Below are 19,285 nucleotides of genomic sequence, written 5' to 3'. Positions count from 1 at the left end.
CGCATCATATTGATTTTACGGTTGCCTCGATGAGTAGAAACATTTTACCTCTGTAGTCAATATCTCTTGTTGTGACATTCCCAGGCCACGGTACGTTCTGTCTTTCATTGCCACTGCTGAAGTAATTTGTTGGGTTTTTTTTCAGATTATAGTTCCGTTTGCTAAGATACAGGAATAGCTTGGCGAATCACAGTTGGAGCACCATGATATAGCTGCTAATGTTTTGCCTGCATTATTACACCAACAAACATGATACAGAGCTCTCAGTAATTAGATTCTTTTGAATTAGATTGGCCATTCAGGAACGTTATTCACCATTCTCTGGGTTTCTGAGTCATGCATTCAGGAGATATTATGTAGTAGCACAGTGCATTAGACAAGTTTTTTTATGTCTCTACAAATAAAAGCATATTGTTAACACTGATTGGCATTTGACAAACCTGTCGCTCTTATACAATGTGTCGAGGTTACAGCCCAATGTGCGAGCATGTCAAAGCTCACAAAAAAATTACCCTTACAAAGCCATCTGCCTGCAATGCAAAGTTATATGAAGGGCATCAGGCAGTCAGACAGAAGCAGGCTGAAAGGCAGAGTGACAGCCTCCGATGATGGCTCTACTAGATAAACAGAAGCCCGCAAATGAAAGCCTCTCAGAATACCATCATCCGCTGTCACAATGCAATTACTGAACAGAATGATAGCAAGATAGAGGCTCCCGCAAATGGAATGATAAAAGTATTGACTGATTTGATTGAATGATTAAAATAATGCAGACATAAAATGAAAAAAGATTGAAGATTGTTACAGAGAAATAGGTGAGGAAGCATGATACTGAAGGCTTGTCACTCCTGTCTTCACTTCCACACAGACAAGCATATTTGCTCATTGTTTGCTGTGCTTTTTTTTTTCCTTCTCTCTCTCTCTCTCTCTCTCTCTCCCTTACAGGTTGCTGTTTCTGCAGATGTCAAAGAAGTTCTGTTAACTGATGGAAATGAAAAGGCCATCAAAAGTATCCTTATTCCGATAGAAAGCTGATTTTCTGTGCGTCCTGCTTTTTTACTGGCTGTGGAACAATTGATGCAGGAAAGGACAGCTTAGGGCATGAAAAGAACATTTTCGAACATAAGTAATTAAAATAAAGTAGAAAGATATGTAGCTCATCTAGCATAAGTGCCTTTGCCACATACACTCCTGAGTTTGCCCTTGATAAGAAAGGAAATGCGTCTCGGAGAAACAGCAAGGGTTGAAAGAAATATTTGTCTGATGCTGAAGTAAAGCGATTGCAGTCATTTTAGTCTGGAAAATTTAAGAAGTCAGCCATCTATAAAATGGAAAGATTCATTGCATTGCAAAGAGGATATTTTAAGAAGTTTCAGGATGTGTGGAAACCATTGACAAGATATTGTACAGAGTAATTGGATATGTTTCCCTGGAATATATTAGTTTAAAAGGGTAGGGTGGGGATTGTGGTATTGAAGTGTATTTATAAGATTATTGGATATGGGGTAGGGAGGGGTAAGAAGTTATGTAATAAACAAAGATATTTGCATTGATTATCTGAATGAGTATGTACTTACACTTTATGTAATTTTGAAAATGAATAAAAATTTGGAAAAAAAAGAAGTCAGCCAATACGATGAATTCCACTTCATATTCATTCCCTTTCTCACTGTGCAGTGTTTTATTGTAGAATAGTATAACCAGGGCATCAGGATATCTTAAAATATTTCCAGCAAATAATGCCAAAAGATTCTTTCTGTTGGTCCTACCTGTCATCTATCAAAAGGATATACCAGGCCACTTTAGGAAGGGTAAAAAAACACACATTTTAGCATGAATATGATGGTCTCTTAGAATCAAAATGACAATCTTTATTAATTGGCACTATGGCCTTCTGCCAAGAAAATTAGTAAAAATTGCATTTTACCATTGGTCTGTGCTATGTGTAACCATGAAACTGTATTTTAGGAGCAATTTGCAAATCCTACAGGTAGCTAGCAGATCCATAGATAAACCTCAAAGCTAATTTTCAAAGGGAAATTTTCTGAGGAGATTCCCCATTAAAAATTTTGGGCTCAGACTCCTAGAAAAGCCTTAGAGTCAGGGGCTACTTTTTTCTCCAAATTCCCTTATAAATGCCTTGTCACATATGATAATAATAATTATGTTAGGGGGGATCTGATACAGTTGTAGGATTTATGGGTGGGTAAGTGTAAGAAAGGTGATGTTTAAGAATGTATTTATAGCTTGTCAATTTGAAGAAGAATATGATAATTGAGGCCTATTTGTCCTGCTCTGCCTTGATAAAGGTAATTTCTTCTTGTTTTTTCTTCTTTTTTCTATTTACTTAAATTTTGTTAATGACCTCTCCATTGCTTTCAGCAATTCTTGTAATGTGGGCTTGTACTTGGGATGTATTTCTTGACTATTATGAATTAGATATTTTCAATATTTTCTTGCATACCATATAAATTATTTTAATATGCAATAAAAAAAATTGTAGCCATTGTAAAAGTACAAACAGGTTCTATATCTGCTTTACCACAGGTGTAAATTACACACAGGAAAATAATGAAAAACAGAGGTGTAGCTAGATGGGGGTGCAAGGGGGAGCAGCTCCTCCCCAAATGAATTTTGAATGAAACAGCACCTATCCAGATCAACCTCACACCAGTGCCTATTTTACAGAAGGCCTGCTCTCCCTGATGTCAAAACTTAGAAATTCTCTTATGTGTTTTTACTAGTGGCTAAAAGTACATTGCCAAGTTTACAACCCTTGGCTGGAGAGAGTCTTTTTCATTGTGTAACGGTGATGCCTAGTAGCCAGGTTTGCGACCCACAATTACATGGATCCAGGCTGAGGATGCCCTTGTGATATAGATGCAATTCTTCAAGTAGTTGTAAATGAAACCTCGTGGCATCCAATTCCCCATCCTGCCCAAAGGGGAAGGAGTGAAATGCCAGATCAAAACAGAAAATCCAGCTGATAGTTGAATCTATTAGGTACTATTTCTGCTGTATAGGGCAATTTATAGAGCCATTGAGATGAGCAGATAGTGATTTACCTGTCTAAATTGGCCTGGCTGAATACATTACCTTCCTCTTTTCAGATAAAAGCGTCCAGGGCTTCCATAAATCATTTGCTATTAACCAGTTTTAAAAGCGGCATGCCCCCCCCCCCCCTCCCCACCCCACCACAGGGGTTTGTTTGAGGATAGAAACAGCACCCATACATTTCATTCTCAAACAGCATGCTAGTTGATCTCTGCTTAGTTAGCCAAATAAATATCAGGTGAGAAGTAGACATATTGTTTGTACTTGCAGACTTTATACTATAACACTTTAAAAAAAAGTCTATTATAAGGATGTATACATGGCAAAACTGTTTAGGTTGTTTTCAGTTCATTTGGCTTCTTTTCCCTATTTTAGGGTGGGTTTTTTCCCCCAGTTTGTTTCACCCTTGTTTTAATGGAAATTTGTAAATCTGTGCTATGACTTTTTAATGCATACTTAGGGGGTTAATTATCAAGGTGTAATAAAAGTCAGGCTAAATGTACCATGAGAGTAACAAACCTTTGTTAGTTCAGTATTACATTAGTGACTAACCATTACCCATTCACCCCTTCCACAACCTAGAAGGTCCACTTCCTAAGCAGAGGACCTCCCCCAAGTGTATTATGCACCAGTTCATTCAGAATTTCATCTGTCTGACCACGATCAGGACTGTGAACATTGTGCTTGGATATCACTAAGAGCATGAAAAGTCCATCTAAATCACCTATGAGAACATTTAGATGTGGAGAAGAAGCTGCTTTTAGAAAAAAATTGCCACAAAGATCATGTAATCATGGATTACAAATCCATCCACTAGGTATCACCATTGGACGATGACAGATACTCTCCAAAAGCCACCTACTTCTACCAGATCAGTCAAGAATCTTCCATGAAGAATCAATCTACCTCTCAATGCAGGGACCTTAAGAGTCCAGTCAGCCAAAGGGTAAATGCCCTTGAGATATCCAGACTTACAGTGACATACTAATCCTCCAACTTTCTGAAATTGGCATAAACTCCACAGTCTTAGATTGATTCTCAAAATTCTTACGTTCCCGCTCCTACTTCGTTAACATGAATGGCACCTCATCCTCCTCTTGGAAACTGATCTGCGGAGTTCCTCAGGGTTCACCTCTATCCCCGATTATTTTCAATGTTTATATGTCCTCCCTGAAACTCCTCCAACTATCCACCTCGGAGACACTTTACACCTACGCCGACGACATCCTTGTCCTCCTCGAGACCGACTCTAACCTCACCAACCTCTCTGATAACATCTCTTCTTGTATAACAAATCTCCAATCCTGGGCTCTCATCGTTCAAATGAAACTAAATGAGACCAAAACAAAACTACTTTGGCTCGGCCCAAAATTAGATCAGCTACCCACCCTCATCCCACTATCATCTGGTACCAATCTGCAGCTTGAGCACTCTAGCAAAGTTCTGGGAATCATCATTGACTCTACACTGTCCTTCAACGACCACATCAACTCCCTAGTAAAAAAATGCTTTTTCAATTTTCACATGCTAAGAAAAGTCAGATCCTGCTTCCACCAACAACATTTCGCTGTCTTCGTTCAATCCATTATTCTATCCAGACTAGATTACTGCAACTCCATCTACCTAAGCCTAACAAAGAAAAGTCTTCTCAGACTTCAGCGGATTCAGAACACCGCAGCTAAACTAATCTTCACAAAAAGCAAATTCGACCATGTCTCCCCGCTTCTGTCTAAGCTTCACTGGCTCCCAGTCATCCTCAGGGTTCACTACAAATGCGCCTGTCTAGCCTTCAAATCTCTTCACGGCATCCTTCCTCCCCTCTTTCCACTATCTTGGCTCTCCTCGAATCCTAACTCCACCAGATCCACTCAAAAATTCAAACTATCCTTCCCCTCTTTAAAAGGCATATCCCATACAGGAAAACTTGGAACATCCCTCCTCTTCAGGATCACCGAGCTATGGAACAGCTTTACTGCCCATCTTCGGAGTTTAACCTCCCTCCAACGCTTCAGAAAACATTTGAAAACTTGGCTTTTCTCCAAAATGTAACTACTCCCTCCCTCTCCATTATACTAAGTCCCCTCTTTCCTTCCTTTTTACCAAGCCCTTCTTCTTTCCATTGGAGTTCCTTTCTTTATTAATTCCTGTAAACCGTGTCGCGCTCCACTTCTGTGGAGATGATGCGGTATATAAACTTAAGGTTTAGTTTAGTTTAGTTTAGCTGCTTATAAAATGTCTGCAGATATCTGAGGAGAGAGCCTTTGAATCAGCTTCAGCCAAAGCACTGATAATGTCCAAGGAGACCAGTGCAGGTTATCCTACCAATAAGAAGAAGCATTTGGACTTGCTCCCTCCACATAAACATCAACACAGTACCTACTCCTCTTTTCCTGAGCTAGCTGATGCTGCAAAAGGCCTGCTCAGTGCATCCTCTGCATTATGACCTGCACCTAATACACTGGTGTTGGTCACAGTCTTCCTCACTGGCATCTTTCTACCTTTCTGAGCATTCTCACTGTTTTCTACAAAAGATGTTTACGGATTATGTAAAGGGGTATTTAAAAAATCCATCTGATGTTCCTGTCCTCCTCACTTTCTTTAGGGGGTAGCTGAATATCGAAAGGACCCAGGAGATCCTCATCATTACCGTACCATACAGTGTCTTATACCCTGGCTATTTCAGCTGGAATTCTATGCAAAAGTGGAAGAGCAGCCGCATGGCACCCAAGGAAGGAGACAGTGGGATTTAAATAGGTTGCACTCTGTACGGCAGTAAAACCAGATGTGAGGAGAAAGGATGAAAAGGAATCCACCAGTGAGGAATGTCTCCATATAAGAACATTTGGGGGGCAATTCTATAATATTGGCAGGAACATTTACATGCCCATTGCATGAGTACATTTTTAGGATACTAGCATATACAGTAAAACCTTGGTTTTCGAGCATAATTTGTTCCGGAAGCATGCTTTTAATCCAAAGCATTCGTATATCAAAGCGAATTTCCCCATAGGAAATAATGGAGACTCAGACGATTCGTTCCACATTCCCAAAACTTTAATGTACTTGTGTTGCGCTTATATTGTGCTCAGTTGTGATACTTGTGCTGCATTCAACTGCGCTCAGCGATGCGACATACGTATGTTGTGCGTACTTGTACGTGGTGCGCGTCGATGTGCTCGTATTGCAAGTCAACACTTGTTGATCAAGTTAAAATTTTATCAAATGTTTTGCTCGTCTTGCAAAACACTCACACACCAAGTTACTCGCAATCCAAGGTTTTACTGTATATGCATTTGTGTACATCTTCATGCATATATGCCAACATGCCACTTAAGGCTATTCTGCAAGTACTTGCTTTTAACCTACATGGTTTTAATTTGCAAGGGAGGGGTAATGGAATAGAAAGGGGTGGGACATAGGTAGAGATCCCACTTATGCTCATCACGTACACGATACTGTACGCTACATATGGTCCTGCCACACTTACTTACAGAAGCTTTGTGACTTGCACCTAAATATTATCCAATCAAGCACGGCTCCTTAATAAAAAAAAGATTTTCAGCAATAGAATCCTATAAATCAATCTCAATAATCATTTACTACTACAAAAATTTCCAGTTATCTAATATAATAAAACGCTAGCCGCGCATGCGCACTCCATCTGCGTGTTCTGTTTTCCGTGTGCTGTAGGGCACCGGTAGGAGTGCGCATGCGCGCGAATCTCTCTCTCTGGCCGGCAGAGAATCTGTACACGGGACTCCCTGCTCTTCAGCTCCTCCAGGCAGTGGCAAACCAAACAGGACCCGATCGCGGAACCCAAGGTAATGTTCTGACCGAAGTTAGTTTTAAGTTCTAAGCCGCTGCCGTGGCTCCTCTCATGAGCCGCACCTGCGTCGGAGAAGGCTTCCGACGCAGGCAGGGATCGTGAGAGAAGCTGCTGCCACGGCTTACAACTTAAAAACTAACTTCGGTCAGAACTAAGGGGCTCCTCTCCCCAGCACACCCGAACCCCCGTTCAGCCTCCCATCCGACCCTACCTTCGGCTCCCTTAGTCCCTTACCGCCGCTCCTCTTCTCTTCTTGCCCCCCGGTCCCGACAAACGTCCTTACTCCAGCAGGGGGCCTCAGCACTCTAAACACGCTGCTTCGCGGCCTGCTACTGCCCTGATTTGCTCTGCCCGACACGGCAGAGCAAATCAGGCCAGTGTGTATATATATCTCACAACTCATACAGGACTTCAGCGATGCCACCCTTATCGGCTCAAAAATTCATTGCCGATAGAGAGTTAAACATCCATTCATCACCTGTCCTCATTAATTAACCTTCTTATGGTTATTTTACCTTTAATTATCTTCTTCAATTCAAGTTCAAATCAAATCTTGAATTTTTTACCTTTTTTTAAAAAACTGTCATTGATTAAACAGAACTTATTTTTGATGACTCCAAATCGGGTAGGGGATACAATCACTGACATGACTCATGTTTCGCTGAAAGGCTGTAACAAGGCATCTCCCCTTTTTCAATCCCGCTGTCATCTTGCAATTCCCTTCACCCGCTGTTCAAAAAGTTTTGTTCTGTCACATTAGAGCAGCAGAGTTTAATGACAATTTGACACCTGAATTCTTTTTCCTTAGGGCTGATTCCTAATGTGGAACTTAACATCGTTTAGCTATAATTTAGGCTATTCTCCTCAATGTACATTAATTTACCCTTGTCCACATTAAGTTTCATCTACCATTTGATTGTTCTATCTTCCAGAATCTCAAGGTCCTCCTACGATTTCACAACTGGATAGTTTTGTGTTATCTGCAAATTTGAATACCTCATTCATCACTCCATTTCCCGATCATTTATAAATATGTTAAAAATCATCAGTCCCAATAAGGTTCCTTGTGGCACTCCACTGTTCACCTTCCTCCATTGAGAGAACTGACATGTAATCCTAGTCTTTGTTTTCTATCTTATAACCAATTCACAATAGAACATTGCCTCCAGCACAGTACAGTGCCTTTGGTGATGTGATGCTGGCCAAAGCGCCCATGTCAGCTCACAACTCTCTCCACTGCCCCAGGTATGTTAGATGGATAGTGAGCCCACTGGGACAGATAGGGAAAATGCTTGAGTACCTGTATGTAAACCACCATATACAAGTCACTATTTCTTATCCCCTCTCTTACTTGACTGCCCAAAGGGCTATGAATATTCAGTGCTGAGCAACCTTAAACTTGGGAGTCACTTGGTGGTGTTACCCGTAGACAACAGGATTTATATGTCTCACAATCTGTTCCACCTCATGAAGAGTTGTCGTGCTGTTTAGAACTTGGGAACTAACTAACTAAGGAGATGAGGAAACTGCTATATGTGAGAAGGATCCTGCAAGAACAGAACTTTACAATAAGTTCTGAGTTCTGGTGTCATTGGACGATATTGCCAGCTTATGTGCCTTATCATTCCTATTGTCTGTGGAAAACACCTCTTACAGTTAAGCAAAACAACTTTATACCTGTCCCATCCAGCTGCCATCAGTGTGTTTTCAGAGAGAGCTAAGCAAGTATAGTGTCTAAGCAAGTATAGCTAAGTAAGCAAGTATAGCTAAGCAAGTATAGTGACTAATTCCGATGCCACTGGCAAAAATGAGCTTTACTACCTCGACCTGGTCAGCTCTTCCTGCAGCTAGAAATAGTACTGATTATATTGGTTTGGGAATCACTTTCTACTAATGTGAAATGGTATGGTGGCTATGTTAGTCTACTCTTCAAGCTAATTTGTAGAAATAAAACAAAAACATAAAGGAAAATTTATTGTACTTTATGATTAACTTTTGAAGGTAATCAGTCTTCTTTAATTTAAATTGGGAATAACTTTTTTTTTTTTTGAAGACCAACAAAAGTGCTTTATACAGTAGAATCTTTTCCAGCTTTAAAATACGAGGGATCTTCAAAAAGTTTCCGCACTTTTATTTTTTTTTTAATTACTGTTTATTAAATATCTGTAAAGCAAATTACATCACCACCTGTAAGGTGAGCCGGCTCGGCTGACTGACTAGTCATGACATTCTACAAGACGCCCTCTTACCACTTCTCCGGCCCGAACCATTTCCCGCAAAAAGTTTTTGAAGAACCCTCATAGTTCCTGAAATGGCATGGCCTTTAAAATTTTGGGAGGTTTATAGCAAGTTTAAAGCAATAGGTTGTTACATTTCCTTCCATCTTGTGCAGGAGACTGTCAGAACCGGTTAGAAAAACAGTCAAAATGAAGTTGCCTGTGCAATTGGTTTTTAAATTTATTTGTTTCTTAGATTGATTGTACTTAACTAGCTTGGTACAGATGTGAAAGACATCATCCTAAGAAATTCAGGACGGTTTAACGCTAAATCTATAGCAAGCTGGTAAGATATTTTTTAGATAACCATGCAATTGCCAATGGATACAGTAGCAACAACAAGGTATGCTGTCACTTGTACAATAGCTGTTTTGATAGCCCTGCCAGACATGATGTAATTAAGTTATAATATTACACAGTTTAAAAACTTTTAAAAATGCAATTTTTTGTTTATCAAATTTCAGTTATCTTATCAAGCATAAATCTTGTACAGAAAAGATTGAAATAGTCCAATACATTTCAGGAAAACAAAAATATATAAAGAAACATTATAGACTAATCATTCTCAAGTCTACTATACAGATCCAAGATTATATAGAGCAGACATATAACGATAATACAGTCAAACTTGGTTTGCAAGTAATGCGGTTTGCGAGTGTTTTGCAAGACGAGCAATACATTTTCACAAATTATGACTCGCAAACTAAGCGTTGATTCGATTTGCGAGTCCCCCTGCCTGCGAATGCTGCCTCCCCCGCTAACCGGCATCCCCCCTCGCAAACGCCCGCCTGCCCAAACTGAAGCCTTACCCCCATCTGGCACCGGCAAGCAGCACCAACCCATAGGAGGTGCCGGTGCCCAAAGATCATGCTGCTTGCTGGACTGGGCCTTGAGCATCTGCACTTGCTCAAGGCCTTCTGGCTCTCTCTCTCCGAGAATCTCGGAGAGAGTCAGAAGGCCTTGAGCATGCGCAGATGCTCAAGGCCCAGTCCGGTAAGCAGCATGATCTACCGGCACCGGCACCTCCTGCGGGTTTGTGCCACGTGCCGGTGCCAAATGGGGGTAAGGCTTCAGTTTGAGCAGGTGGGCGTTTGCGAGGGGGGGGGGCAATGTCGGTTCGCAAGGGGGGCGGCATTTGCGAGAGGGGGGACATGCCAGTTCGCAGGGGGGATGTGGAAGCAAACCAGTGGCCTTAGGGGTGGGAGGGGTCTTTTGGGGATGGGGTAGGGTGGGATGGAGCAGTGCTGGTGGCCGCGGGGGGGGGGGGGGAGGAGGTGGAACTAATTAAGTGAGTTTCCCTTACTTCCTATGGGGAAACTCGCTTTGATATATGAGTAATTTGGTTTACAAGCATGCTTCTGGAACGAATTACACTTCTTCCTCGTTATTCACGGGGGATAGGGCAGAGCCGGACCGCGAATGGTGAAAATCCGCGAATATCCGGCTCTGACCCACCCCCGCTTCCCTTCCACCTTCCCCTGGCATCCCGACCTTACCTGGTGGTCTAGCTGGTTTTCGGGGCAGGAGCGATCTTCCTACGCTCCTGCCACGTGCAGATAGCCATTAAGAAATGGCTGTGGGGAGTTCCCATAGTCTCTCGAGAGACTACGGGAACTCCCCACAGCCATTTCCTAATACTGATACTAATACTAATACTGAAGATTTAGCTAGCTCTTTTTTCAGAGGTCTCCAAAATAATTGAAATATCTAACTGTTCTTCATTTTGATTTTGATTAGGAATTTGCTGATCTTGCAACCTCATAATAGGTAAATAATAAACCTGAGAAAAAGGACGGCTTGATTCCTCTGGAACTAACAGTACTTCCAAAAAAATAACTTTTTAAACATCTCCCTTGGCGTCACTGTGAATACCTGAGGGAAATTCAGGAAATGTAAATTATTATTATCCCAGGACAAGCAGGCAGCATATTCTCACAAGTGGGTGACATCATCAATGGAGCCCCGATGCGGACAGCCTTGCAAGCAGACTTGCTTGTAAAACTTTAGAAAGTTTGCGACTGCCGTACCGCAGATGCACGAGTGCCTTCCCACCAGAAGTAGGGCGCGCATCTCCTCAGTGTCTCCTCAGTTCTCAGTTTTCCGCAGAGCTGAAAAGTCTTCATTTCAATGCTCTGCGCTAGACTTAGTTCTACTCGTGCCTTCTCTCACTGCAGCTCGTGTATTTTTCTTTACAGGGTCGCTGTGTTTATTTGCGCGTTTCATTTAAAAAAAAAAAAAAAAAGTTTTGTTTGTTTTTTGATCGTGTCATGGGGGGGCCTACTTCGCGGCTTCAGCCTGCAGGCTTCAATTTTGCTGCCGTCGTGTTTCATTCCATGTCCTGGCCATTCACACAGTTCATGAAGTGTAGTCTGCTCATGTTTGGAGTTGGGAACCTGCTATGCTACACTTACCAATTGAGCCCTTCAATGTCGTCGAGTCCAGATTCAAATAATCTTCAGGGGAATGGATCGGCCTTTGCCTAAGGTTTTGAACCCCATTCCTGCCCCGACCTCACCTCGACTTCGATCAAACCTTCCTCGATGGGGAAGTCTTCGTCTTCAAGGGGCTCAGCTGATTCTTCCCCTGGGGCACCGTTATCTTTGGTATCTCCATCAGGTACGATAGCTAAGCCAACTCCTACAGACATGCCACCTCTAGAACCGGTGGATCCAGTGGATCTGAGGATCTCCAGGACACGTGTCTCGAAATCGAGACAACACTCTTCCTCGAGGTTGTCTACCTCGGAGTCCATAGCCACACCAATTGTACCAGCTCTAGTGGTCTCGGTGTCGGCTTTGCAGAAGTTATTCTGCATCAGGTGTTTGGTAACATGCTTGCCAAGTTAACTCCTGCCTCGACCCTGTTTCCTGCAGGCCAGCCAAGTCTGTTTCCTGCAGACTCAGTCGAGTCCTTGAGAGTGCCTCCAGAAAAGACAATACACTCTATACAAGGAATTGAGTCCTTCAGAGTGCTTCGAGATCATTCTACACACTCTCTGCAAGGAGTTGAATATTTGCAAGTGTCTCAAGATACATTTGCACAAGGAGCTGAGTCCTTATCAGTGTCTCGACTTCGATCTCCAACTTCCAGCCCTACCTCTGCGCATAAGGCATTGCCTTCTTCGAGGCACAGGGTGAGGACTCCTCGACATTCCTCATCGAGGTTTCATTTGAGATCACTACCTCGTTCTCCGAGGCACAGTTCATCTCTACACAATCTGTTGAGGTATTCATCGAGGGCCCGGTCTTCTTCTCAAGACAGACCTCGTTTCTCGAGGCAAAGACAATCTTCGAGGTAACCAGCTTCCTTCTCGAGGAAATCTGCAGTAGAACCATTCTCGTCAGTTGAGTCCTTCTCCTGCGATTTTTTACCAGCTGGTTCTTTTATAACTATGGATTCGGCTCTCAGGTATCAATATTCCAGAAAGGCTTCACCCTCTTTCTCTGCTATGACAGGTACTTCGAAGGATTCCTGGTTGCCTTCGACTCAACGGGATCTCCCCTCTTATGCTTCGCTGTCTTTTACTCAATTTTTATGCCAAATGAGTAAAGATCTTAACATCACTTTGGAGTCCGATTCAACATACTCTAAAGCAGGGGTGTCCAACCTGTGGTCCAAGAGCCGCATGGGCCCAGTGAAGTATTTTATGCGGCCCTGGTCGAGGGCGATGCATTGTTTTACTCTGCTGCCCCTGGATGTTTACCGTCTTGCCGGCTCCCTCCTCTGTCTTGCTGCAGCGTTTGCGCGTTTGTGCAGCCCGAGAAACATTTTTTCGGCCAGTGCGGCCCAGGGAAGCCAAAAGGTTGGACACCCCTGCTCTAAAGAGTATTTGGAAGAACTGGGTATACCTAATCCTTCTAGGGACTTATTAAATTTACCCATGAATGGCATTCTCACTCAAATTTTCAAACGAAATCTTGCTACACCATATTCCATTACGACTGTACCATCAAAACTGGAATCTTGATATCAAATGATTCACTCTAAGGGATTTGAAAAGTCTCAACTATCCCATCAATCTCTTTTTGTTGAATCTTCCTTGAAAACAACCAATCTGGCCAAAGTCTATGCCACAGTCCCACCTGGCCGAGAGGGAAGGGCCATTGATAAATTTGGCCGATGCCTGTATCAAAATTCTATGATGACAAATAGAATTTTAAGCTACAACATTGTCTTTATATCATATCTGAAATATTGGGTCAATGCTATACCTACTTTTTTCAAGTACCTTCCAGAGCATCACCTGACAGAGTTCCAGCATATTCATTCCACTCTGGGACAACTTCGTATATATATGGTCCAGGCTGCATATGATGCTTTTGAGATGTCCTCCAGGACCACTGCTTTCTCGGTGGCAATGCGCCGTCTCGCCTTGCTCCACACCGTAGACATGAACCCGCATCTACAAGATCGACTGGCCAACATCCCATGCCAAGGCAATGAGTTGTTTGATGACTCTATTGAGGCAATTACAAAGCGCTTGTCTGAGCATGAGAAATCATTTGTCTCCATCATCAGACCAAAACTGAAGTCTTCCACCGCTAAGGGTTATAGACCTTCTCCATCTTCCCAGAGATGTTTCCCTACAAAGGCAGTTTTACAAAATTTATTCTCATAAATTGCCAACACTCCCACCATCCCATTCTGGTTAGCTTGGAGGTCACCCACATGTGAGAATATGCTGCCTGCTTGTCCAGGGATAAAGCACAGTTACTTACCATAACAGGTGTTATCCAGGGACAGCAGGCAGACATTCTCAAAACCCACCCACCTCCCCTGGTTGGCTTCTTAGCTACCTATCTGAACTGAGATGCGCACCCTACGTCGGGCGGGAAGGCATTCGCACATGTACAGTGCAGCAGTCGCAAACTTTCTAAAGTTTTACAAGCAAGTCTGCTTTCGAGGCTGTCCACATCGGGGCTCCGTGGATGATGTCACCCACATGTGAGAATATCTGCCTGCTGTCCCTGGATAACACCTGTTACGGTAAGTAACTGTGCTTTCCGAGAACTATTTTCCATTATTTCTATTTTCCTTCTCAAGTTCATATTATCTTTAATTATAACATCCTGAATTTGACGTATCTCACTTAAGTCTTTATCATATATATCAAACCGAAGTTTTGAAGAACCCATTTCAATTTTTAATTCTTTCAGTTCTTCTTCTCGCTTTTTAGTTCTTCCTTCCAGACACTGAATTTGAGGGCACAATAATTTCCCCAGATTAGCCACTAAGTCCCATAAAGAGTCAAGAGTTACTTCAGTAGGTTTAATCAAGGAATAATTTTGCAATTGCACAGTTATAGACTGCTCACCAATCTGGTTCTCATCCCAATTGCCTCCATTGGGATCCTACTCCTTCTCAGCAATTGGCAAACTCACAGAGTCCTTAGATGGTCCTTCCTCTGATCGAGGAGAATCCAGGCCCGCTGATGTTACCACTAAAGCCTCCAGGACAGGAACCGCCACAAACATTGGTGTATCCTGAATCCACTTCGGAAAGCTGGCGCGCTGCGGCTGAGCAGGAGGTGCTCTACAATCGGGGCTCAGCGTGGTATCCAGCCCTGGGAGATCTGCTGTGCCTCCACTCCATGCCGGCATCTCCAGCGGGCATCTCTCCGACGTCTCAATCTGTAGCCTCTTCAAAAAGTTATCCAATGAGCCTTGCTGAGCGTACTCAGGGTGCCATGAGACTCCAGCGGTGCTCCTACTGTTTCGCTTTGGCATGGAGGAAAAAGTTCCCCGAATACCCAGGAAAACTATGAGTTGGAGAAAAAACCCAGAAGAGACCTTCCACATGTCAGGTGAGTGCGGCCATCTTGGATCTGAGACCTCCTTTCCCCATTTTTTTGTTAAGGCATTCTTTTGATTATGTTTTCTGCCTTGGAGTGGACAATGTTTACAGTCTAAGAAGAGGCTCCAAAGAAGGCTACTAAAATGGTTAGTGGTCTATGTTATTAGACATACAGGGACAGATTCAATGATCTCAATATGTGTAATTTGGAGGAAACGCAGGAGACGGGAGATATGATAGAGATATTCAAAACGTTACTAATCTGTTATCAGCCAGTGGTGGATCTGACCCCAGAAAACGCGCATTTAAATCAAATTGTGGAGAAAAAACCTCAAGAACAAATCATTTAGATGGCAATCTATTTTAAGATTTCAAGCCATTGGTCCAGTTGTTAGTCACATTTGTTTGAAGTGGAGATTTTTTGTCCGTAATAAGACTATGAATGGCTTGAAATATTGAAATAGATTGCCGTCTAAATTATTTGTTCAGATTGAGACTTTATCTCCACGATTTGATTTAAATGTGCATTTTCTAGGGTCAGATCCACCACTGGCTGATAACATATTAGTAACTTTTGAATATATATTTTGCTATCAATATTCATTTTTTCTTGAGAAACATTTAAATACCTATATAATGAAAGGAAGTTCCAGAATATGAGAGCATAGGATGAAGTTAAGAGGCTCAGGGCTAATCTAAAGAAATACTTTTTTACAGAAAGGGTGGTACATGCATGGAACAGGCTCCCGGTAGATGTGGTGGAAACAAAGACCGTGTCTAAATTCAAGAAAGCATGGGACAGGCATGTGAGATCTCTTAGGAAGAGGAGGAGATAGTGTGTGTTGTGGATAGGCAGACTGGATGGGCCATTTGACCTTTATCTGCTATCATGTTTCTATGTTTCTTGATGATGTGGTTTAGTGATGTCTTATTTTATTATGTACATTATTATGTACTCTGCTTACAAAATTTGTATGATGATTTATTTCAATGCAATTATGCTAACATCTGGGATTTTTTTATGTGTGTAAACATAGTTCATGGGTGGAGAAAGGGGATAATTTTATAACTGCAATATACACGATAAATCAAAGAAAAAATACATTTATTTCTTTACAATGAAAATTAACCCAGAAAAAAATGATGGGACCCTTTTACTAAAATGTGATAAGGTTTTGCTCTTATCGTGTGTTAGGTGTAAGTATTAGTACAAAGACCATGTAGTAAATGAAGGTGGTGTGCCCAGCAACTGCCCTGCATATAACATACACAGCTGGCACCCACTGCACAAGGGGAGAAATAAACTTCTTTGTACCTTTGTTGTCAGATCATTTTATTTTTCTAATTGGTTTGTCCTTGTCTCTACCATTTTCCCTGGTTGATTTTCACATAACATATTAGATAACGGAAGATAGAGACCCGAATGGCCCATTCAATCTGCACAGCAGTTAAATGCATTATCAATCCATGATTAAACCAAGAATAAAATATGTATACTTGATCCTAATCTTTCTTTGCCATTCTTGGGACACAGACTGTAGAAGTCTGCCCAGCACTGTCCTTATATCTCAACAATTGGAATCACCCTCAAAGCCCACTGCAGTCTGCTATGATCTGTTTTACCATATATGGAACGCAAACTGTAGAAGTCTGCTCATCAAGTTTATGGGAAGTTGGTATCTCCTGTTTTCCTGGGTCATTATAGAAAAAGAATGTAAGAGATTTCAACTATTACAAAACACGGTTGCAAGGCTATTTCTCAAAAAAAATCGATAGAGGGCAAGTCTACTTTTAGAACAACTGCATTGGTTACCGATGAACAAGATAATTAATTCCAAGATAGCCTGTATGGTTCACAAAGTGATCTATGGAGAAAACTTGGAGGGACTAATATCTGATATTAAAGTCTCACACTCCTTCTTCAACTCACATTTATCACAACACCTCAAACTACCCTTCCCGTCACCTCAAAATGTACGGCGGAAGAGTATGTTTGAGGCTACCTTTGAATACCAAGGTCCCATCATTTGGAATAAATTGTCAATACAATTAAGACAACCTACCGCATACCTTGAATTCAGGAAGAAACTAAAGAGATACCTATTCTCCCTATAGCCATTCTTTTATCCTCCACCCCTTTGCTCCTCTTAACAACCATATATCACTCTAAAAATGTAACTTCTAAAACTTGATCTAAATCTTATTGTAAACTGCACTTTGATTTCCTGGTAGACGGTGTGTTTGCTGCTTGTCAGCTGATCCCGGCTTGTGCTGAACCCTGGGTCCCTGCTTGAGTCATGCTTAGTTTACTGGTGAAGTTGTGATGTTGGTGAGCCTTGCAAACACAGCTCTTGAAGACGCCAGGTGACGAAACACAGTCTTGTGTTGGAGCTGAATGCTTTATGAATTGAAGAACATGACCATCATGAGGACAGAGAGGCCTGCCGATTGTGTTTAAAAAACTGTGATTTTCATGTGCTAGACTGTTGTGCAACTCTCAGTTTGAAGCCTCTCTGACTAGATGATCATGGACTAATGAACTCATGAACTATCCAAGATCCAGTTTTGGATAAAAGTAATCACAATGACTGTAGTATGTGTGTGAAAGTTGGGAAGTGAGTGTGAGTGTGAGTGATGGGGATTAGGTTCACTGACTAAATTATTCTGATATTTATTAATAAATTAAATATTGTTAAGTTGTAAAAGTACTGTAATGAAATGAATTGTGGGAGATAAGATTAAAATTGAATTGATTCAGATAATACTTGTTTGTATTAAATATTTAATAGCTGGTTTTAAGAATATTGAGTTATCCAATAGGCAGCTATTTAATTAACTGGAAAAAAAACCCAAGCTTAGGCTTTAGATTAATGAATATGCATGAGAAAGATTTGCATGTGAACTGCATCCATTGTATGCAGATCTCTCTCATGCATATTTGTTAGGTAAACCTGGTCTGCTTATAGCCCTTGAGGACTGAATTTGGATAAGCTTGGACTAATCAATGTATTGAGGCATGAGGATTCACCAACCAGTCTACTTCATCAGATACATTGGGTACTCTTTAGTGATCTAATTTAGCCTCTGGTAGAGATAGGATGCTGGGCTAGATAGGCCATTTGATCCTGACCCAACAAAGCACTTGTGTGTGCACATTAAGCAGGTACAAAGTCTATAGGCTCCTTTTATCAATCCGCGCTAGCGGAGTTAACGCGCGCGACTTTTCATCATGTGTTAACCCCCGCGCTGGCCCAAAACTACCGCCTGCTCAAGAGGAGGCGATAGTGGCTAGCGCGTCCCGTGGTTTAGCACATGTTATTACGCGCGTTAAACCGCTAGCGTGGCTTGATAAAAGGAGCCCTATATGTATATGGTATGTGGTACACATGGTAATTTTCAAAGGGAACATGCTTGTACTATCCCTTTGAAAACTGCTATGAGTACAAGACCCATGGATGTGAAGTACCCATAGATTTTGCACCTAAGAAGAAGGTTGCAAATTGTGTCTTTAGCCTGTGGCTTCATTGGGTGTCCCTCAGTTCATGTATTATTAGATAATATGAATGATAGTCTTCTTTTACTTTCTTTGCACTTTTTTATACAATGCAGTGAATCCTCTAATCTCAAGATTTCCAACCTGATCTTTTTCATATCATTCCAAAGCAAAATGTCTGCATTATTCTCATTTACATTTTCCTAGTCGTTAAGGTCATTTGTGAACATTTGAGTGTATTTTAGCATATAGAATCAGTGAATAATAGATTGCAGTCTCATGCTGTGAAGAAAGATTGTTTTCCCAAGCTATAATGTTGTTTACCGGGTGTTAATAATCACTAATTGATAAGCACATTTAGACTTCCAAAATATGCAATTTTATAGGCTAACAATGTCAAATGTTTAACTTACTGTGTTAAAAACAATAGAATTTGCTATCTTCTCTGCTTAAAATAAATTACACCCAGAATCATTTAGTCTATGTTGAGAACGTTAGGTTAGGTTTTTGGTTGGGGGGGGGGGGGGTTAATGTAGAAACTCAGAAATGCTCTTTTTCTTCAAAATAATAATTTGTATATGATTGTTACAGGTCACCCACCAACTGTGATCTCCTCCAAACCTGTGACAAATCGCCTGCAAATAACTGCACAGCCAAATAACTCACAGAAATAGTATCTTTATTATCTGCCTAGGTCAGTTACTTTATAGATAACAGTTCCATTCTAAGGCCAGAGGGTATTCCAAACATGTCCAAGATGTGTTTAAATATATGCTACACCAAAACACCGTTTTCTACTTGTACACAATCAAGTGAATAAATTCCATTGTAACAGATTTGCAT

At 41.5% G+C, this 19,285-nt stretch overlaps 1 protein-coding gene across 1 annotated transcript in view; it reads left to right on the top strand.

The window, feature by feature from the left end:
• CAMKMT (calmodulin-lysine N-methyltransferase) overlaps positions 1-19,285 on the top strand; it is a 688,167-nt gene that overhangs the window by 511,194 nt on the left and 157,688 nt on the right. The window contains exons 6-7 of the mRNA XM_033936811.1: positions 946-1,009; positions 9,382-9,442. Coding sequence (XP_033792702.1) covers positions 946-1,009; positions 9,382-9,442 — 125 coding nt within the window. The remainder of the gene's footprint in view (positions 1-945; positions 1,010-9,381; positions 9,443-19,285) is intronic.

The sequence above is a fragment of the Geotrypetes seraphini genome, chromosome 3, assembly GCF_902459505.1.
Source record: "Geotrypetes seraphini chromosome 3, aGeoSer1.1, whole genome shotgun sequence".
Taxonomy (NCBI): Eukaryota; Metazoa; Chordata; class Amphibia; order Gymnophiona; family Dermophiidae; genus Geotrypetes; species Geotrypetes seraphini.
This window is presented reverse-complemented; position numbering and strand designations above follow the sequence as displayed.